Consider the following 23,233-nt stretch of genomic DNA (forward strand, 5'->3'; position numbering starts at 1 on the left):
TATATATATATATATATATATATAAAATCACTGAGGTAACACTCTTCAATTAACTTTGCATCAGAAGTTTGCAAAGGAAAACTCATCAATCAATGTAATTTAAGGAGTGAACCCACTGTACTCTGAATTCATGATAAGAAAGAAAAAAATCAGGTTCTATACTGGAGCCGGCAAAGACAACGCAGCAGTTTTTTTTTACATCACATCTGAACTTTTTCTTTGCAGAAATACCTTATGACAGCTTGATGTGTTTAAAGTGAAAAACACAATGAATATCTTTGTTCGCCAGCTGTTCTTTTCACTCTTTCTTAAAGCAACCGAGAGCCTTAGCATATAACTCGATTTGGTTCAGTTAAATTGTGTATGCTGGCTGTATTTATCACCTTTGCAGGTTTTTCTATAAACGTGAACAAAACGATCTAATATTTGAATTGTCTTTTATGTTGCTCTTTCTAATAAGAACATTTCATGAAGGTTATGTCAAGAGACGCCGAAGAGAGGGGAAGAAAGAGAATGGTTAAACTAAAAGAGGCAACTGGTATGCTTTTGTCCTCCTTACATCTGGTGTAGTCTTGTCGCTCTTTTGAGTTTACTCTAACGTCTTTATTAATGTTTCTCTGCTTGAATTATTGCAGCTCTCAAAGATAAGGGGAATGAAGCTTATGCCCAAGAAGATTATGAAACTGCAGTGAAGTGTTACAGTGATGGATTGGCTGTACTTAGGGACATGCAGCCACTCTACACCAACAGAGCACAAGTAAGTATTAAGCCTTAAAATATATACCTTCTGCATATATGCTAACACAACCCATTGATAATTGTTCTGGGTAATTTCAACTTCCTACCTTTTCTTATTTCCTCTCCTGCGGGAGATGTCAAGAAAGATAAGGATCGTTCTCTAACCCAACCACCTGGGGCACTGTTGTTGGCCCAGTGTTTGGATAAATCTACCTGACTTCTGTCTCTGCAGCACAAACACAGGATTTTGTCACAGAAGTCTTCTGAGCATGTCCAAAGTTGTTTTTCCTATGTTATCAGAGCTGGTTGTGGGATTATGAAGTTACCTTAATACTGTTACATTGCAGCAAGATGGTTAATTCCGACCAGTGGGATTTCTGCGTGGGGTTAATTTCTTTTTCCTGGCTTCCTTTCATAGTCCAGAAATAGTCTTATTAGGTTGATTGGCATCTCCAAATTGCACTTAGGTTTGAATCTGTGTATCTTTGATGGATTGGCAACCTGTCCAGGATGTCCCCTGACTCTTATGCATTGATGTCTGGAATTTGGCACCACACAAGATAAAAAAAAAATAGAAGAAACAAAAGTAAGAACAAAAATAGTTAGGAAACTTATTCAACTTCTGCTATTTTACATTTTCATCGAAAGTGCATGTTTTAACAACAAAGCAGCTTCTCAAGATCAACAACTTCGAAAATGATGCTTTGTTTCTGACCAAACACTGCGACGACAATAACTGTCTCTGTTTTTGTGCGTTTTGGTTTTTCATTTTCCGCCTTCTCAATGTTTTGATTTCTCCAGGCCTACATCAAGCTAGAAAGATATGAAGAAGCCGTCATGGACTGCGAGTGGGCCTTGAAGGTAAAAAAATATGGCAAGGAATTCAGAAAATGTTATGCTTTGGCTTTTCACTTTTGTATTTTAATACCTGTTTATACAAAACCTCCAAACTAATAATGTTAAACAAATAAAGAAAATGTTAAATGACATATGATTGGCACTCTTATTCGAGAAGGAGTGAATGCAGCTTCTCGAACCCAGCAGACTCAATGGAATCTGCTGGGTTTCCTTAGACAGAAAACCTTTTTGAGCCATTTATAGTAACAAACTGAGCTTAATGCACCGTCTGATAAGTATGATTAATGTGAATATATGTGTGATTGAATTGAAATGACTTTTTTGTAAATTTCTTGAGATGACGTGTTGTAAATTGGCGCTATATGAAAAAAAAAACTAAATTGAATTGGCAGATTCTATAAGAATCTGCCAATCATAATGTTTTGTTACCCACCTTGACTGCTATGCTACTTTTCAAGAACATTTTCAATCCAATAAACAGTTAAGTATATGTTACATTAATCCATTCTTTTTATTGTCAAATCTGAATGTGGACATATTGCTATTTTATGGTAGAGCTACTGGTGTTCGAACGTGAATTGTTCACATGTTTCCGATGAATAACCTCTAATGATAATTTTCTCTGCCACCTTAGTGTAATGAAAGATGCATAAAGGCTTATGTGCATATGGGGAAAGCATACCTGGGCTTGAAGAACTATAATGAGGTGAGCATAATTATCTCTCATTACATCCAGTCACATCCCGTCACTTTAATAGTTGCTCTAAGTAGACATATATGTCATCCAGACATACCAGAGAAAAGGCCAAGCTGTAGTCGTTGGAAGCCTCAAGTAAAAATAATTTTCTTAAAACTTCCCAAGAATGAAAACATTGTACATGTGATCTGAGTTCTATCTGATTTTAATTTATTCAATATATCCTCTGGCATTTTCTGTTGTAATCATTTCAGCCCTTCATTACCAAACAAGCTGATATCCAATTTTAACAGTGTGAAAAATTAGACCTATTTGGAAGATAATTGTGACTATTTTGCCTCCATACTCTGTGTCAGTCTTGCTGAGATGTCTTGAGGACGCCAGCAATGCACAAAATGTATTTAATTATGAGATTTTCCTCTGTTTCAGGCAAGAAGCTGCTTTGAAAAGATACTGGAGATTGAATCTGGAAAGGAAAGCATGGTGAAAGGTAATAACAATTGTTTTAAATTAATTAGGCAAAATCTACTTTATAAAATAGAGGCTTAAATAGAAGAAAGCTCTAAACTGAAACTAGTTTTTTTGAAAATTTGTTCACCTTTCATTCAATAATCTTACTAAGTCCTGAAGATTAGTGAGTCATCTAGCTCACAAATACATCGAATAAGCAATATTGTTGTACATTTAGTGTTCTACTAAGTGAAATGTTTCGTACAGTGATCATTGGCATGAATATCGATAACTTTATGGCTTTAGGGATGGAGTGAATAATATTAATCACCTTAAGGCAAGAATATTTTTCCAAATTATGCAGAATACATACTAAGACAAATTACATCTTACAAAATACATCTTCTCTAATATTTGGAATAAGTTTCCTCTAGAAGTTGTTTTATTGCTGTCAACAAGTTTTTGGCATGAATATGGCTTTTCTTTAAAATTAGCTGGGCAATGACTGATGTTTTAGGCAAAGTTTCTCAAATTTTCAATCAGGTTTATTGAAGAGCCATTTACTGTTTCTGGCTTTTTTGCTGACCCTATTATTAGCAGTGAAAAAGCCCCATAGCATGGTGCTCTAACCACCATGCTGGACAGTTTTCTTTAGTTTAATTCACTCATCTTGGCTTCTCTAATCAGACTCTTTTTTGTTCTGAGAATATAGAAATAGACAAGTCATTGTTGAATATTTAGCTTTCGAAACTGAGACAAATTTCTTGATTCCTTTGTTGATCCGAGACATTATAACCATTTTTTTTTTAATCTAAGGGTCCAACTGTTGAAACCTGAACACAATGAGACACTCCAACGAGGCAATAATCCCACACATCTAACACAGCTCCTTTGAACTGCATAAAGCAGCTAAAACTTAGCTCCTGGAATGGTCAAGGGGTCAAATGTGGTTGATTCTTAAAGGCTGGTTCTGTAGCTGGACATCAACCAATCCAATGAAAATATTAGCATTTCTGATAAGCAATGTAACTAAATACAATTGGGGACGCACACGTTCATTTAAATTTCTATACATCTTTTGACCCAGTGTGGATTTCAAACTAGTGAGATTAGCAAATACAAAGTTTTCTCTGGGACTACATTTCTTCTCACTGTCGTGTTAAATGCAAAACATTTCAAAGAACTTGAAAATCGATATGACTATGTCCTCCAATAAGAGAAGATGTGTATAAATGCAATAGTGCAACTTCCATCATAATTGAGCTATAACTTTCTCTTTCCTCTGTCTTTTTATGCCCCTTTGTAGAATATTTGGACCTGGTGGATTTAGAAGAGGAAAAAAATAGCCAGGAGATGGATGCAAAGGAAAAACTTGACAAAGGAGAGAGAAAGGCCACAGCGGTACCCCAGCTGCTGGAGAAGCTGTCTAGGCCCGGCCAGATGCCCCTCTATTACTGTGGAGGATTGGAGAGCCTGTCACAGGCAGTTACTGACTGTGAGTGCTCCTCGGGCTTTGTGCAAGTCTGTTTTCCCTCTAATCTTATTGAGCCTATACCTTCCGCTCATTAACCTGCTTAAATGGTTCAATCCATTTGCTGTTTCTTTTAGCCGAAAATAATAGCAGAAAACGAGGCGTAAAATCTTATCAGCCAGTTAAACAGACACGAAGGAGAAAAATGACTAAGAAGAACATTGAAATATGTCCTTATTTTGATAGTTTTTTTTATGATACAGAAGAAAAGATGAAAAGCTCATAATGGGCAGAAACATGATAACTGTACAGTGGAGAAATACACATGGTGTCCAATTGCTGGTTAACATTTTAATCTGTTGCTAAGAGCTTGCGAGTAATTTAGTAACCAAGTGCCATGAAGTAAACATCTTATTTTAATTTTTGTGTTGAATGTCTGTTTTATAATATATTTACCACCAATGACAATTTTTTTTTTCACTTTTCTACCAAATTCACCAAATGCACAAGTTAAGTAGGATAAGACAAACAGTTTTTCAAAAGAGCAGAGGAAATCTTATGTTTTTTGAACAATAAAGTTTGTTGTTAATCTGTTGCTAAGAGATGAGCACGTTTTCTGGTAACAAAGTGCCACAAAGTAAACAGATTTGTATTTTTGTCTTGAATGTCTGTTTTATAATATATTTACCATCAGTGACAAAAAAAAAACAACATAAACATTTTCAGTTCTCTGCAAAATTCACCAACTACACAATTCTTGTTAAGTAGTATAAGAGAAGTAGTATTTCAAAAGAGCAGAAGAAATCTTATGTTCTTTGAACAATAACAATATTTGTTGTTGATCTGTTGCTAAGAGCTTGCACGTTACGGGTAACCAAGGGCCACGAAGTAAACATCTGATTTTTACTTTTGTTTAATGTCTGTTTTATATTTACCACCAATAACAAAAAAGAGAGAAAAATTCACTTTTCTGCCAAATTCATCAAATGCACAATTCTTGTTAAGTAGTATAAGCGAACTAGTACTTCAAAAGAGCAGAGGAAATCTTATGTTCTTTGAACAGTAACAATGTTTGTTGTTAATCTGTTGCTAAGAGATGAGCGCGTTTCTTGTAACCAATGAAGTAAACATCTGATTTTTACTTTTGCAAAATTAACCAACTGTAAATTTCTTGGCCCTAATCAGATAAGCAGTATTTAAACAGAGCTTATGTTTTATAAACAATAATATTACCTGTATTAATTTGGTGTTAAAAGATGAGGGTTTTTTTACTGGTGACGAACTGCCACGAAGTATAAATCAACATTTTTGTGTTGAGTTTCTGTTTTATAATGTATTTACCACCAATGACAAAAAAAAAAAAAACACTTTCACTTTTCTGCTAAATTCATCAAATGCACAATTCTTAAGTAGCATAAAACAAGTAATATTTCAAAAGAGCAGAGGAAATCTTATGTTCTTTGAACAATAACAATGTTTGTTGTTAATCTGTTGCTCAGAGATGAGCGCGTTTCTGGTAACCAACGCAGTAAACATCGGATTTTTACTTTTGCAAAATGTACCAACTGTAAATTTTTTTGTGTCTAAGCAGATAAGCAGTATTTAAAAAGAGCTTATGTTTTATGCATAACAATTACTTTGGTATTAAGAAATGAGCGTTTTTTTTTTTCTGGTAACGAACTCCACGAAGTATAAATCAGATTTTTACTTTTATGTTGAATATCTGTGTTATAATATATTTACCACCAATGACAAAAAAAACAAACAAAAAAAAAACACTCTTCTGCCAAATTCGCCAAATACACAGTTCTTGTTAAATAGTATTTCAAAAAAGCAGAGGAAATCTTATGTTCTTTGAACAATAACAATATTTGTTGTTAATCTGTTGCTAAGAGACAAGCACGTTTCTGGTAACCAAGGGCCACGAAGTAAACATCAGATTTTTATTTTTGTGTTTAATGTCTGTTTTATAAAATTTTCATCACCAATGACAAAAAACAAAAAACAAAAACATTTTCAGTTTTCTGCTAAATTCATCAACAGCACAATTCTCGCTAAATATCAAGTAAGTTAAGTTTTATCATATCTTTACCACCAATGACAATTTTCTTTTTCACTTCTCTACCAAATTCACCAAATGTGCAGTTCTTATTAAGTTGTAAAACATAAAAAGTATTTGAAAAAAGCAGAAGAAATCTTATGTTTCTGAACTATAATAATATTTGGTGTTAATCTGTTGCTAGGAGCTCGTGTGTTTCTAGTAACCAAGGGTCAGGAAGTAAACATCTTATTTTTATTTTTGTGTTTAATGTATGTTTTATATTTACCACCAATGACAAAAAAGAGAGAGAAATTCACTTTTCTGCCAAATTCATCAAATGCACAATTCTTGTTAAGTAGTATAAGAGAACTAATACTTCAAAAAAGCAGAGGAAATCTTATGTTTTTTGAACAGTAACAATGTTTGTTGTTAATCTGTTGCTAAGAGATGAGCGCGTATTTTGTAATCAAGTGCCTCGAAGTAAACATCTGATTTTTACTTTTGTCATGAATGTCAGCTTTATAGTATATTTACCACCAGTGACCAAAAAAATAAATAAAATAAATTACTTCTCTGCAAAATTCACCAACTGCACAATTCTTGTTAAGTAGTATAAGAGAAATAGTATTTCAAAAGAGCAGAAGAAATCTTATGTTCCATTTGAATACATTGCAGGTTGTGGTTGAAACTTGACAGAATGTGTAAAAATCAACTGTTTGCAATTCTTTGTTAAGCACTTTATATATTTCTTTGCATTCTTTTTTTGTTGGAGAAATTGCTCAATGTAAAACCAACTTTGATTAATTTGTCACCTGGCACAGACTGACCTGTAGAAATGTACTTGCTACCAGTTTTACTTGCTGAAGCTGTAAGGGCAGACAGATCTAGAGAGAAACACTGTAAACAACCAAAACTTATAATGTAAGGACGGCGGTGTCCAAACAGAACAATACATTTATTCTCTTCCATTTTCAATAAACTGTGAGTCCGGTACCTTCCTGTTCCTGTTAACCTTGAGATATGAATTTATTTGCAGTCTATCAGTTGTCGTCCTAGTTAGCAGTATAAGACATGCAAGCTGTTCAAGCAAAGTAATATCTGATTGGGTAGCAGAAACTCTTTGAAGATTTCTACAAATATCTTGAGTCCAATTTTGCGATCCATCGGTGACGTCTTTGATCTATATTAAAATCTTAGTGGAATACCCGCATTTAACTCTGCAAGTAACGTAGCCATCAAGCTGATGCTGTTCGCTGGGTTTTACTTCTGAATAACTTGAGGACATCTCTGTGGTCAGGAGTCAAGCAAAAATGTCAGGATGTGGCATCCTATTTAGTATTTTCAGGTCAAGGCATTTTCTTTAGTAAAAAAAACAAACAAAAAAAACAACAACAACTCAGAGTTCTTCACATCTGAGTCATGGAGGCAGTCAACTTCTGTTTTTTGTTAATTATGAGATCATTTTCTTTGGTCTATAAAATTGTACAAGTTGTCAGAGTGTCTGACAACTATTTTGATCAGTGTTTTCTAAACCTCAAGAAAAGATTCTCAAAAATTGCATTCCGTCCACAAAACTAAACTACGTCCAATTGTTGAATACTAGACCAACATGTCTTTTCTTAAAACTACTTAAAACCGGTGAATACAAGCACATTCAATTTGGGTTAGAGCTCTGATTCGCACTCCAGCTGGCAATAAACATCCACTTAAGCAACAGTAAATCCCTCAATTCCCTTTGGGGGAGGATAATCTCATCTGATTGCTTCGCCTTGATTGTATCTTGTTTCTAAAGGCTTGGGCAGATATTGCTGCCTTATTTCTCAGAGTAAAGTAAAGAATAACTTTAAGCAGTCATTTTAGTTTTGTTTTGATTAAATATACTGCTAAAAAAAATAAAGGGAACATTTCACTTTAATTTTGTGTGTGGCTCCAAATCCAGGCCTCCATTGGTTAATAAATTTGATTTCCATTGATGATTTTTGTGTGATTTTGTTGTCAGCACATTCAACTTTGTACAGAACAAAGTATTCAATGAGAATATTTCATTCATTCAGATCTAGGATGTGTTATTTGAGTGTTCCCTTTATTTTTTTGAGCAGTGTAGTTTAAATTAAACACAACATGCTTTGCTAATGAATAACGTCATTATATAAATCTCCCTTTAAAAGACTGCTGCCTTTAAGGTGTAGTTAGCTAACATTAAAATTAAAATTAAAATTAGCTATTAGATTAGTATAAATTAATAAATGACTTACATCCATGTAGCCAAATAGTTTTTTTTTTTCACTTTCATACAGTATATACATTGATATTCTATAAATTAGAATATGGATTCCTTTGCTTTTTTTTGTCAGACTAAATGTACCTTTTAATAATCACAACCTTTAAGCAGGTATTAAACATACTTTTCATAATGTTTTTTTTTATATTTTGCTACACTTTATTGTTCTGATGTAATATTTTTAATGCCATTTAGTTGATTTTTTAGTGTGTAGGTAACTGGAAACATTAACAGACAGACTGTGCGTTTTATTATTTTTTTTAATTCCTGCTCATCTTCAGACAGATTGTGTTTTTTTTTTTGTTTTTGTTGAACAATAACTTTAGGCTGTCAGCTGAATAAAAAGATAGACAACAAATTATATTCAGTTCTTGAAACTGTGACCTTGAATGGTTAAAAGAAAGCCAGTTTTAAATATGGTAGAGGCATGATCAATAATTGACCGAAGCTCCAATGGCCAAAGGAAACTCATTGATTATAATGTTCCAGCTTTGTTGAACCTTCACGTTTTAAATTTCTGAACAAAGAACATTTTTCTTTTCTTTTCTTTTTTTTAAAGAGGAGACTTTGTATCTTTTTAATGAGCGAACCTTTGAACACTGGCAAAAACACACCCTCTGTTTTTAGTTAAATTATTCTAACCTTCAAGTCTTGCTGTAAGTGGGAGCTAGCCATTTTTTAAAATCTGAATCCTCTCTTTTAATCATTGCTGATATTAATATATCAAACAATACGACTCACGATCATTAAAATGCTCCTATAGCTCACAAGTTTTCCCGCTGAAGTGCTCTGTCCTCTACTTTTTGGACTTCGTGTATCATTAATAGCAGGACGGAAAGCTCCACCAGTTGTATGCTGCACACAATTTACATTCTCCTTTTCTTTTCCAACACTGAATCTCATCCAGTGAGCAAAGGTAAACCGAACAAGGAGAAAAGTGTCGTGTTTCTGTAAAGCCTCTCTGCCTCTGGCTAATGAATGGTTTTCTGTCTTCCTTCGCTATCTGCTCTTCTCTCCTAACAGGTGCAGGAAAGACTCTCTTCAGACTGAACAATGGCTTTAGTATCATCGGCAGCAATGACGTGCTGAAGAGGTAAAGAGACCACTGGGAGAGGTAGCCCTCAATTCTCAGTGGAGCTTTGACAGATGGACAGAGAGATGGGGACACACAGAGACGATGATGGCCTAAACTAGAAAGATCATTCACCTTCCCCTCTGTCTCTTTCCAGCTGTTTGTGTAATAGCCCCAGAAATAAAAGATGATCACTCAGGAGATGGAGCTGAGTGCTGCGCTGAGGAAAAGGCCATGTGTTTTTGTCCTAGAAAGTGGGAGTGTTTTGTACGAGATAAGAATTATTAGTCCCTCATGACAGATCACTAAGGATATTATTAACTTGTCACTGCTCTCCATGTTGTCATTATTAGCGCTGTCATGAATCACGTTGGAACACAGTGTCCGGGAAGTACAAAGGGGTAGAAAGCGCAAAAAATAATAATAATAAAAAAAAATATGTCGGCTTAATTTTAGCTTCAATTTGTCAGGGAGAACGGTGAAGTGAGGGAGATACACCAGTCAAAACCAATCAAAACATAACAAATGAGGCCATATTCAATATTTCTTCCAGCTATTCCATGATCTGTCACTGCCATGATGTTAAAAATGTCCAATGATTAGATATTCAGCGGAAACTGGTACAGAACTTAAGTTTCATTTCACATTGAGGTCACATGTTTCCAGAACAGTTTTCCTGGAACCCATTATTTTACTCTTTCTGCAGAGTTTCCCGGACTGAAAGTAATTTTTATTAGTTAATTTAATCATAAGAAGGAAAACTTGAAATATGAGTTGTTTTCTTCACAGCTGCTTGCTGCAGGAAACGGATGATCTGCTCAGCCAAGAGTTGTGTGTGTCAGTGTTGAAACTTTGGAGGATCGTTTGTCATGAAAATGGTAGGTGCCCAAAAGTTTCCATTGCTCTAAATAAATTGGAAATACAAATATTATCCTGTAATTTGCTGTGATTTCTCAGCTTTTCAGTGTTTAGTGAAGTCATTATTTGTTTCTATGTGGTGTTTCCTGTTTTGTACTCAGTTTGGCTTGTTGTGTCAATGCCAATGAATAATTGAAGTCACATTTCGACTACGTGAGGTCACATGTTTCCAGAACTGTTTTCCTGAAACCTTAACTTTTCCTATCTTATTTTACAGTATTTCCACAGTGAGTTCAGACTATAACCTAAAGATCTGCACCCATAACTTTTGATTAAATCCACATTGATTACATATAAAGATTAAATAAAATAATTTCTACCTGAGGGGTTTCAGAGAATTGTAATGATCCACACCTGTGCCCTATTCCTGGATGCTTTACTTTGCATCTCACAATTTAAATATCCTAAAGTGTTATTATAACATTACCCTTTTATGTCTTTAAAATGGCATGGAGGAGGGTTTAAGTCCAATTCTGCGTGCACAAACCCTGAAAGTGGAAGTCGGCAATTCTTTTCATCTGTTTAATTTATGTTTCCACAGAGGATTCTGCTAGAAGTTTATTGAATGTAAACCATTCAATATGTTCTGCAAACACATTGTGTTTGCAGAACTGAATAAACATTATATTTCATACAGTTTAAAGTTTTCAAAACTGAAAAGTTTGGCCTCGGAGATAACTGGGACAAAGCAATGTGATTGGTTTGCTCAAGGTGAAACACACCGATGTAGCAACATCATCGTGTTTATGCATTTGAAGTCAGAAACTGTCAGCTCTGGCAAGCCCATTTCTCAGCCAGGTTTTTCATTTTCATTTCTCTCGACAGTTCAAGAAAACCAGAAGATCCTGATGAAATGTCCTCTTGCCAGACAGTCTGTTGTGCAGCTGTTAACGTCAGACCATGGCGAAGTTGTGAAGGAATGCCTGGAATTACTGAGTTTGTACTCAAACACTTTGTATGGCAGACGTTTGGCCATCGACAACCTAGACCTGCACATGTAAGACTTTTATTCTTCCTATCAGTTTACGCCTCTCGCCACGGTATTTGTTACAAAACAAAGATGCAGTGCAGGGGCCAGTTCAGACGTCTGTGAAAGGAAATTAAGGTTCGCCTTGGGCTACATGTTCACCATTGCCAGCTTTTGTACTGAACTTCCTACCCTTCCAAGAGGTTTTCTGTTATTTCTCTAATAACAGTGCTTGGTCGTTTATTGGTTTGTCTTTGTATGCACTTTGCCACCTAATTAGTTTTTCAAAGAAGCAGGAATAATTAGTTGAATGTTTATTTAAATTCACAATCATTAAAATTACCTGCAAATTCCCTTTACATTAATTATGGAGAACTGCATATGGGATAGATATTATTTGGTATGATCCCCTGTCTCTTTGTCTCTTTAAAGGTTAGTGAGAAACCTCATGAGGTGCATCTCTGAACCAAAGCGGCAGCAGGGGATCACAGCAGTCTGTATTCTGGAAACCTTTGCTGCCGAAGATGGGTAATAATGCTGCACGTCTCATCAGATGTCTCTGGCTTAGTTCTCGTACTGACAATGCAATCTCAGATATTTAGAAAGAGAGGAGTCAACTGTTTTTCTGCACAAGTTATGTCCTTATACTGCATTTTAAAATTGTTTCGTAGTAAGAAGCAGTCCTTAAAGGAACACAGTGTGTGGCATTTTTAATAAATCAACAAGTGCCATCTAGGTGTTATTGCCACATAAAGACAGAAGACGTTCTCAACTTGTTTCTCTCTCTGGGATCTGCTGGAAACAGACATGAAAGTTGCATCTCAGGCTCTCAAACACAGCAGGAAATAAGTCGAGCTGTCCCGCCGTAAAATGGGTGGATCAGTTTTCCTTCACTGTAGCTCAGAGAGGGTTTTAATAAAATGTGTATCCAAAAGAAATGTCCCCTCCATTGTAGAAACTGAGCTGAGTCAATGTAGGTATTTTGTCGATGTGTAGAAAGCTCATTGAAAAAAACAAACAAAAAACAAAACACTTTCTATTTGAATGCTGATCTTTATGCACTAGAGCTCTTATTTATAAAGATTTTAACATAGGCAGTTGCGTAGGGAATTAGGTTTACATCTCATTAGTTAGACTTGCTAAGTTCAGTAGTTCAATTCAAACAGCGAAAGTCACTAATTATTGTAGATTCACTACAAACAGAGTAATATATTATTAAAAACTGTCTAAATGTTAGGATACCATAAAAGACCAACAGAAAAATGCGCTTTAATGTCCATGATGATGGCTTTCAAAATCATGGAGAAGACTTCACCGTGACAACAGACAGCCACTGTCAGAAAAAGATAATTGCTAGAAATGTTCTTGTTTTCTTGCAGATTTCGGTTGAAGCTAAGAAACATGTCGACAGATTCTGTTGTCGTTCCACTCAAGACAATACTGGCAAGGCTTTGCTGTCTTAAATTTCATTTTATACATAGTTACCTGAGTAAAAAATTAAATGGGATTACCTCATTATTTTACAGGGAAGCATCAGCAAGTCTAATCAACAGGTCCTCACATCCCTCATATCAGCCGTCGGCTTTCTGGCAAAAGATGAAGTCATTCGTCAAAACCTCGCTCATCGGCGAGAATGTTGGGAAGCCTTCCTCACTGCTATTGTAAGCACACAGCTATAATCTGCTAACATTGTTTGGAGAAGTGCAAATTGCCGTTCACTGTGTTAGATTTAGATCCTTAAAAGAATCTAACACATCAGCAAAGTGTTAATGTGAGTGTTTTTAAAGTTATTTTAGGTTATGCTCTGCTTCTCTGCAGAAGCAGTGTGGTTCATCTGAGTACAACGACGTTATTCACCTTATGCTGGGCTTGATTATCAGCCTGTCGACAGTCACTTCCTTGACTATACAGGTAAGACAGTTAGCTCGAGAGATGTTTATTTGAGAAACAGTGTTGTTATGACTTAGTCAGGAGCATGAAGGACTTGGTTTCATTTTTGTGCAAAAAGCCACTGGACCAGTGAGGCAAGTGTAGTCTAAGCATACAGCGCACCTAGAAAGTTGAAGCTACTTCCAGGAGTTGAAGATACTTCTGTAATTTATCTAATTACATCCAGGCTATCTCAAAATCAGAGTACAACTAACCAAAACACAACAAATATTTAGTCCTTTAAACCAGCTGTGCCTTTCACCTGAGTGAAAATAAACCTCTAAAAAGAAATTTTACAGCGTCACATTCAGTTGTCCGATTCGTACATCTTAACACATAACTTGAAATTGACTCCTAAATCAGAGGCCATGTATAAAATGTGTAACGTGTGACTTCAGTCATTTAAAGGTGCAGTGTGTGAAAACGAAATTTGTCCTCTTTTAAAGGCGCATGCTGTTTCGCTCTGTGACTGCTGCCTCGACCTGCTGGAAAACGCTGACGAAGGAATTGTAACTGTAAGGAAAAATTACATAAGAATCTTTCCGAAAATGGATAAAAATTCACCTAACCTAATAAAAATGAGGTCAGGTGAATTTGTCCAAGTAACAGATGCAAGTTTTAGTTGTGCTTGAGGTGTGATTTTAGAGGAAGCACCTCTTTCCTGATTGGTGCCTCTCAGCCAGTGTTGATGCAGGAATGGCATTTCTGTCCAGTAACATTGGGTTGTTCCTCAAACTCCTAACACATTTCTATTCATCAGAATAAAAAGTGTGTGTCAGATTAATAATACATTGAGAGAGTTGGGCAGTTATCTCAAACACACATACTGTAATGACTGTGTGTCACAATTTGAAACAGAAGCATATTATCTACTCAGCCACATATTGTAAGAAGTGTTTTTGAAACAGGCAGAGCAGGTTAACGTCGACTTTCTTCAAAAGTCTGGTTGGTGTCAGGAAACCATCATTCTGACAATACAGGTCAAATATTCAGGCATAGCGATGGCAGTCATTTTTGCAACTTCTCAAGTTACATTTGACCAAATATTAGTGGGGATCAATGTACAAATTTACTGTATGGATAACAAAAAATATCAAAATGATTAAAATGTGGCTTTGATGAAAATTCTAAATGCCCATATACAAGAATGGCTCAAATGCATATTTAAAATCCTAATTTAATAACATTCATTCCTAAAATTTGTGTATTTAAGCCTCTGACTGGACATGGGATTTTTTTAAAGTTCCATACTTTTGTAAATTCACCTTCATTCAGGTAACCCATGTGTCTCAGTTTTTGTGTTCATTCATTACAGGAATGTTATTTTTTATCAAAGGCATATTGTCTGACATTACTGCATATTGCACCTTTTGCAGTCAACCATCTAACTCCAGAGCAACATTCATCCAGTGACACCCATTCATTTGTCAAAATGGAGACTGGTAGGCAGCTTGTGTTTAAGTGCTTTGCCCAAGGGAATTTCAACAGGTGACGGCGATGAAGCTGGATTCCATCCTACAACTTTACTTTAAGATGGCTATTCTTTCTACAAACATTAATCTGCAGTCTGAAGATGGTAGATAGGGGTGATGATTAGCTGGGTTTAATTTTAGTGTTGATCAGAGATAGAAAGTTTTCTCAAATGTTTTTTTTTTTTTTTTTTCTCCTGTGGTCCTGTTGAACTATCTGACCTGCCCTCCCCCTTTGACAAAAGTGTTACTTTAGTTCTTGTAGAGTAGTGAGAATGAATTAAAGACGTCCTACATATTTTTTTTACGCCATTATTTCTTTTCCCTCTGCTGGAGCAGCGCTTTATTTACCTTCTTTTCTCTTTGATTCCCCGTGAAGGTTTATCATGAAAGCACAGCAGAGCTGTTTTCCCCCTGTCTGCTACATTAAGGAGATAGCTTTGATGAGAAGAATCTAAAAAGCGTGTGTGTATGCACGAGATAAGAAGTGTCAAAAAAATGTGGTGTCACTGTAACGGATCTGAACAACGACTCAAAGCGCTTTTAAAAACACATTAACACTACTCCGACCCTGCAAACCTAGCTGATTACATATCTTCCTACTGTCGTAAGAATAAGGATTTCTTTAACAGGTTACAGTTGAATTACCGGGAAATCTGATAAACGAGGTAACTTTATCATGTCGCTGGAACTCTGTCTCTGGTTTGTCATAAGAAAGATGTTTTCTTTATAATAAATCAAAGTTTTTGCAAAGGTAATTATGGTAGAAGGATTTAGAGGCTTTTTTAAAATTGTTTTTATTAAGTCATCAGTATTGAGAATGTACTTTGTCTTAACAGTTTTACTCAGATTGTCCGTTTCCTCTGTTTCCAAGAATAAAGTCTACTTTTTCACTAAAATAACACATTTGAAATTACAAATGTAAGCCATTTTGTCCTTTAAGGAATCGGGATGAAATGCATGCAGCGGTTTTAGAGTGAAAACTTTGTTATTGGACAGGTTCATTTGCATGACACACTGGATTACACATATGGCTCCAAAATAAAAATTGGTGGTACACTTTGACTGTGTGGTGCAAATGCACTCTTTGAGCCTTTTGCATATTTTCTCATTTAACAACATAGTGACTACTTGACACCTTTTTGATAGGCAGAGAGAATGATCCCAAGCTTGAGGACACCAGTAATACTAATAAAACGAGACTTATTAGTTTACCGTGTCCTTGTGGTTAAATTTCCTTCATCATTTAATCAACTATGTTTTTTCTGTTAAGTACTTCGGATTGTAAAAAAATGCATTTCTTTCATTTCTACAGCAAAGTCCTCATGCGACTGCTCACTAATAATACAGCCTCTGAGGTCTTTACAGAACAGTTTTCTTAATATTCAGGTTGAATTGCACTGAGGTGACTTGTTTCACTCCCTTTTCTATCGCCTTTATTTTTGCTTTGCTTTTCCTTTCTCTTTCTTCATCTTCTAGGAGTTTCTTTTCTAATATCAACACTCTTCTTTACTCTCCAGAGAGCCATGGGTGTGTTGAGCACCATCCTCCCTCAGTCCTCTGAAGCTGTTCAGCATGCTGTTCGAAGGAAAGTCATTCACACCATATGCTGGCTGCTGAAGGTATTTAACTGTATAGACGGTTAAGTCTGTTTTTTTTTTTAACTACTTGGAATAGCTTAATGAGGCTTTCGAATCTTGAGATGACACATTTTTAACACACACACACACTTAGGCACGTATTCTAAGAAATCTGTGCAGCTTTCAGTAAAAGCTGTACCAATATAACAAAGACACAGCTCACTTAAAGAAAATGAACTTCACTTCAGACTTTTACAAAAGAAAAACCTGATGGAAAAAATTTACATAATTTTCTATGTTGCTTACATTTTGTCTAGCAGACAGCAGGGGTTTAACATTAGAGTGGAAAATAGTGCCTAGTTCAGGGGTCAACAAGTCAAGTCCTGGAGAGCCGTTATTACGCAACTTCCCGCAATTGATCTTGTACGTAAACTCTGTCTATTACGGTTGTTATATTTGGGGATGTCAAGAGGTGGCGCTCTTGCCCCCTTTACTGTAGTTTCCCATGTGCTCAAGAAGAAGTCGTGAGATAAGAGAAGAAGTTTGGGTGAAAGTTAAATGTGATGCTCTGCTACCTATTGTGGGAAAAACAATCTAGGTTCAGAAAAAGAGTCTTGAATAAATAAACCAAGAAGATGGTGAAAAAGAAATGGTTTAGTCACGCTTCCCTTATTCTACTCATGAAAGAGCTGCACACACAGAACCTGTACTCTGCCTCTCTCTCTCTCTCCGTCCTTTGTGTTCATTTGATTGCCAAAATATGCAGAAAATTATGCAATCTTCCCACAGATAGCTTAGACTCTTTTTTTTTCAAGTGGTACCTAATATGAATATAACACTGAAGGTCAAATTAGAATGAAAAGACAGAAAAACTAGTTAAATCAATTTACAGAGAAATAGCTAAAACAATAAAATAGACTGAAAAACTGTCATCTTTAGCATTTATATAATAGCTGCTTGAAACATGTAAGATGAAAAATAATTTTATTCATTTTGTTGTTCATGACATCTGACTTTTCATCTAGAGTCAGTATAGAAAACATCCTGGTTGCTTATTCATTTTTTGTGTGTGTGTGTTTGTTTATGAAGAGAAAAGGTCAGACTGCCACCAAATTTGCCGTGAAGACATTGACGGTTTGCACTGCAGTCGGCGACACGGCAAGGGAAGAGCTGGTGAAGACTGACAAAAGTGAGGAATGATTGACATGTTAGCATTAATAGGCTCTTTGATTAGTGTGAATACTGCAGTATACCTCTGAGACTGAACTGAAATAAACACTTGTTGGTTAACTGTAGCTGTAATCAGATTTTTACATGAAATGTATAAAAATGCACACAACCTATTTTTTTTCTCATGATATTTAATCAGACTAAATGTTTACGGTTTTAGGATTTTTAGAATTCAAACAATTAGTTATATTAATTTAAAAAAAAAAACAAAGCAAGATATATTTTTTTTAATTCTCAAAAGTTCACAGACTAAGATTCTTATGGCTTTAAACAATTTGGGAAAGCAGAGACTTGCAAGCTTCTGATCAGTTAATTCAATCATATTGAAGATAACTTGAAATGCAACAGTAATATCATAACGTAACATCTCAAACATACTGCTTTGTTGTGTTTCATTATAGAAAAATCAAAAGAAATCTGACCAGATATCAGAAAAAAAACCAAAAAAAAAAAAAAAAACCTGGGGACATCCATGAGTCTAATTCGGTAAAATTTCTAGATGCTTGAAGCTTCCGAATTCGTAAACAGCATGAAAAAATGTCCAGCCATTGTAAGGTTGAGAACAACAACAAAAACTTGTGAAGAAGCTGGCAGATGATAAGACAGAAAAGAATAATGTGCGAAAATATTGAAGCAAAATTTGAAGACATTAGCCTGGAAATTGAAGCTTGGGTTAAGATAGATCTTTCAAACAAACAAACAAAAAAAAATCACCCTGAAAATACTCCCAAATGAATTAGTGACGTTCTCATGATTGGGCTAAAATTCCAGCAAACTGCTGTGAGAAGCTTGAAAGAGTCCCTAAACATTTGACCCAAGTACTGAGAAAATGTAATTAATTTTCTGACATGGAAAACAGTTTAAAGAAATTCTAAAAGTTAAAAAAAACAAAGCACAATTCTAGTTCACCTAAAAAGAAAGGAAAGGTTTCTTCTGATTTCCCTCCATCTGTTTATTAATGGTTGTGACTTTCATCATTGTATGTTTTCCTGATTTGGTTTCCACCTGTTATTTCGCGCAGAACTCTCCATTTTACGTCGTTTGCTGCGTTCCAACAGCGATGAGGTGATTTCAGGAAATGCAGCTTTGTGCTTGTCCCACTGCTTTGAGCTGGAAGGAGTTGCCACCCACCTGCTGGGTACTGATATTGTGCTGCTTCTGCTGCGGCTCGCTGCGGGGGAGCCTAAGAAGACAGCTGTGCAGCAAAATGCAGCCATTGCTCTCAGCAAACTGTGCCGATCTGAGCCCAGGTAACACGTCACCTCACAGATCACTAAATATGGTTTACATTCTGAAAGCTAATGCTATTAAAGTTTGAAATGGTCTCAAAGTGACGACAGAGCTCTGGCTGAAGAAGCTAAACATAAAACTAATGTGTAATTTTGGGCTATTACTACTTTCTGAGTGCATGTCTCTTTAATATTCTGAATTGTCAAGACTTAACACACATCTCTTTTCATGAATAATGAGTAGGTGTGTTTGAACTGTGCATATTTTTAGACCTTGCAGCTTGATTCTATTAAAACCCATCTTGTAATGAATAAAATGCAGAATAAAGATACATTAGTAGGGCTTTCTCTGGATTCCTAAAGTACATGCAGTTTGTTTGTTTTCCTAAATATAGTCAATCAAATAACAATTTCATCAGCGTTTTTAAAAAAAAAAAAAAGTTTATTTGCAGCTGAATTAAAATGTTCACAAAGGCAAGAGCATTCATTTCATTTCCTTGGATGGCAACCCACCCATTCTCAAAACGTGGAAATGTTTTCTTGTGCTTTTTGAAAAAGGGGGAAAAAAAACAAAAAAAAAACAAACAAACAAAAAAATCTATTTATTACTGCTGGTTAGCACAACTGACTGGCAGCTGTAGTTTGTTTCTCCCTTTCCAAATCCTAGCAGGCTACTGACTAAAGAGAGGGAAAGAGATCAATTAAAAATTCTGCATTAGTTTTGTAATTAGTCTCCTCTGGCTCTGTTCCCTGGATTATTTCCCCATGTCTCTTGTGTCTACTGCTAGGCTTAAACCACAACCCGCCATGTCAAAATGTCAGAGGCTTTTGTCTTGGCTTTGAAAAGATTTCTTGTTTATTTGAAGTGGAGCTCCTGCTGAGTACTTCTGAGTGGTCAGTGTCTTATCTGCAGTTAGCAGGCGACATTGTGATCTTAAGCTAGCGAGTTACTAGCATCTTACTCAAAGAAAGCAGCTCAAATGTTTTCTTGTGCTTTCAAAAACAATTGAAAAGGTTTAATATTACTTATAATGCAAGAGAGAACTGTTTAAATTGTCTTCGTTTTGACTGCCATAGAGCATCTTTGCTGCTATGCAAATGTTGCTTAAATGTATCCTGACACTTATAAGAGTCTCGAAAGTTGTCAACTAATTTCTGTTTCAACCGTAATCTAGATCTGTGGGTGGATTCTTAGATTATCCTGGCTGTGTATACCTTCAGTTCTGGGAATTTTTTTTACATTATCAGGTAGTAAGTAATTGAAGATGAGAATTTTATACAGGTTGCAAAATTTTATTTTTTGTTTTGTTATTACACAAAGTTGTCTGCTGAGCAGTTGTCTTTTCTTCCAAATAAGTAATAACCAACACCAGATGTTTACATTTATGCGGATCCAGCTGTAGTGTCGTCTATTATGGATAAAATAGTATTATTTGTCTACTGTGTTAAAATTTCCTATGCTTAGTTTTAACAGCTTAACCTGAAATCAACATTAAAACCTCATTTTAAGTGACCATTAAACTTTTGATTGCATTGGTAATTTCAGAAGAAACACTATTTTTTGATAATAAACAGCTTTACCAGACCACTTGCCATTAGTGATCGACCATACAGAGTTAATCAGTATAATGATCTTGTTGGTTACGATAATCTTGGAACACGTTTCTGATATATGACCATAAAACGATCATAAGCCAGATGCCGCAAAATACAAGTAAACAGCTGGAACTGGTAGCAAATGAAGTCTTGTCTGCACAGCGACTCGTCCCAAGTTGGCCCAGCTACAACCAATTTTGCATTCTCCTGTTGTTCCTTTTCCTCTCCAGGATTTTACCTGTCAAACACGACGCACACGTTTCAGTGGGTATGCTGTTTATTACCCAACCGAGGGCAGGAGAAGAACCCGTTACCACTTGGTGGTTATTTAGCTCAGTCTGGAGTGTCGTAGCAACCATCAGACGCAGACCAAGTGCAGTTTGCATACATTAACCATGTTTCAGCAACTCCCACTGGATGCTCATCACACACGATGGCCGCAGTAAATTCTTGGTCTAGCTAAAATCACGGTGGAGCGTTGTCTTTGGAATATCAAAGACAACGCTCTCGTTTGTGTATCTGCTAAAAAGAGTTTTCATCCTCGCAATCAAAGGAAACGGCACTGTGCATAACAATGTGGTCTCATACCTTTTTCTGACTTATTTCTCTTGCATATTGCATCGGAGGTTTCTGATCTGATCTGTTTGCTGATCACACAGATATGGTTATGCATGCTCGCATGAGTTGAATTATTGAATTTCACCTGAATTATGTTGCAATTGGATCAACATTGTATTCCATTACACAGTCACTGAAATCTGGACAGTTTTAATTGGACAATTTGGGAAGCATATAAACACGTTCAGGAAAAGAGAGATTCTCTTTCTACGAGATGAATGTGTGTTAGTGAGTTCTTCCAAACTTTCGGGGACGCTCGGCTAAGTTCCAAGCTGTTACAAACCCTTTTAGAAAAAAAAAAAAAGGCAACTTTAATATCACTCTGTTATAAATGATAAAACAGGTATGTTGGCTAAAAGGATTTCTTTGCTGAATCGGCAAAACTTGTAACAGGATCAAAGTCTTTTCGTTGTGCCTCCTAACACGTTGCTTCTGCATTGGCCTGCCTTTGACCTCTACATGCAAGCCGTCGTCCCACTTCAGCTGAGAAAGAGTCTCTCTTCCTATCGTGTACATTCAGTCAAATGTTGTGAATAACAAGGCTCAGGGACAGACTGTCAGACTTGCTTTAATGGTACAAGAGCATCGCTTGATATTTGAGAACAGCCAACACCATTCTGTGTCATTCTGTAATAAATGCTCTAATCTGATGTAAGTGTCCTTACGTCAGTGTCCTTTTTGAAGGCCCTAAATGCACCTTGGGGCTGATAGGCTTGGACTTTGTTGAGGATGAGTTGATTGCTCTGTGGCGAAGGTCACACAAGTGTTTAAATTGAATGCCAGCACACTGGACACTCTGTCAAAATATTTTCTTTAAAAAAAACCAACCTATTTTTTCTTCATATTTTCAGACATGTGCACAAACTTCGAGAGCTTCATGGTCTTGAGATTCTGCACTCCTGTGTGAAACTCATCAAAGCAGAGGAGTAAAAATACAATCTGAAATGTTTTGATATGCAGCAAAATCTCTTGTTTTCTTGTGTTCAGTATAGAAAAGCATTTTTTTAACTCGTTCATACTTATTCAAATGAAATTGCATTGAAGATGTTTTCTCATCATTAATGATTCTGATGTAAAGGTTTTATTTGTGACCTAAAGAATTAAAGATATAATTGATTAAGAATATCTTCATGCTTGTAATCATTCTGTCTACATTAGCAAGATCACGTCCATTAGCAATGCTCTTTGTTTCATGACATTTCTGACTAGACGTTTTTTGAATATATATATATTTTTAAAATCAATGTTATGTCTTTAATTAGGGAGCAAAAAAAAATATTTTGCGTTTTTTGCAGAGTAACCATTTGTTTGGAGGCTCTGTCTTTAAAAAATAAAAGATGCATACAATGCTAGATATTTGTATTCGTGTGTCTGCTATGACAGTACCGATCCGAAATTTACATAAGTCTTGAATTTCATATTAATTTGGTGCTACACCATATTAAACTGTCAGGTTTTGGAATGATTATATTTACATTCAAATTAAATTCTAAACACAAGAATTGGATTCAAAAACGTGAAATCACTGTTTTATATCCTTCACTAATTGCAGTCAGATTACACACTTGTTTTACCCCGTCAACAGCATTTGTGGTAATTGAATCCGAACGTTTGATCACAACTGTTTAGAAAATGTAGAGGAAATTTAAACTGGCAGGCTAGCTGGCATGGCCAAGTATAGGTTATACATTTTAAATCATTGTCTTTCTTGAAGCTCAATAGTATTTGGCTTTATCTTTTCTAAAGTCATTTTAACTCTGTTTGGATTTTTCATACTGTTGGAACTCCCATCTGGGGATGATGATGATGATGATGATGATGATGATGATGATGATGATGATGATGATGATGATGATGTAGAGTTGACTAGACTGTAGGCTGTGAAACTAATAAAGAAGCTAAAGTAAGGTTTCAGGTTGGGCCCTCCACCCCTTTTTAAAAAGTTATAAACCATGCTGGAAACTCAGTTCAGTGCCGGACCAACTAATTGAAATATGTGTAGCAAGAAGGATGTCAGAACCTTGTTAATGGCAAAAAAATAAATAAATAAAAATTGGTGCTTTTATGCAATAAAAAAAAAGACATTTAT

The 23,233-nt window shown here is 35.7% G+C and overlaps 1 protein-coding gene across 2 annotated transcripts in view; it reads left to right on the plus strand.

Moving 5' to 3' along the window:
* ttc12 (tetratricopeptide repeat domain 12) overlaps positions 1-22,261 on the plus strand; it is a 24,644-nt gene extending 2,383 nt beyond the window's left edge. The window contains exons 3-20 of one of the 2 annotated variants that reach the window (XM_016670167.1): positions 459-538; positions 636-757; positions 1,540-1,599; positions 2,231-2,302; positions 2,723-2,783; positions 4,050-4,238; positions 9,560-9,629; positions 10,398-10,486; positions 11,352-11,523; positions 11,926-12,021; positions 12,873-12,936; positions 13,020-13,154; positions 13,312-13,404; positions 13,869-13,937; positions 16,412-16,513; positions 17,561-17,660; positions 18,723-18,951; positions 21,996-22,261. In XM_016670167.1, the coding sequence (XP_016525653.1) occupies positions 459-538; positions 636-757; positions 1,540-1,599; positions 2,231-2,302; positions 2,723-2,783; positions 4,050-4,238; positions 9,560-9,629; positions 10,398-10,486; positions 11,352-11,523; positions 11,926-12,021; positions 12,873-12,936; positions 13,020-13,154; positions 13,312-13,404; positions 13,869-13,937; positions 16,412-16,513; positions 17,561-17,660; positions 18,723-18,951; positions 21,996-22,074 (1,882 nt within the window). In that variant the 3' untranslated portion in view covers positions 22,075-22,261. Of the gene's footprint in view, positions 1-446; positions 539-635; positions 758-1,539; positions 1,600-2,230; positions 2,303-2,722; positions 2,784-4,049; positions 4,239-9,556; positions 9,630-10,397; positions 10,487-11,351; positions 11,524-11,925; positions 12,022-12,872; positions 12,937-13,019; positions 13,155-13,311; positions 13,405-13,868; positions 13,938-16,411; positions 16,514-17,560; positions 17,661-18,722; positions 18,952-21,995 lie in introns of those variants that run through there. The other variant, XM_016670166.1, reaches the window with a different exon arrangement.
* Positions 22,262-23,233: the final 972 nt, after the last annotated feature.

This window comes from Poecilia formosa, unplaced genomic scaffold, assembly GCF_000485575.1.
Source record: "Poecilia formosa unplaced genomic scaffold, Poecilia_formosa-5.1.2 Scaffold31, whole genome shotgun sequence".
NCBI lineage: Eukaryota > Metazoa > Chordata > Actinopteri > Cyprinodontiformes > Poeciliidae > Poecilia > Poecilia formosa.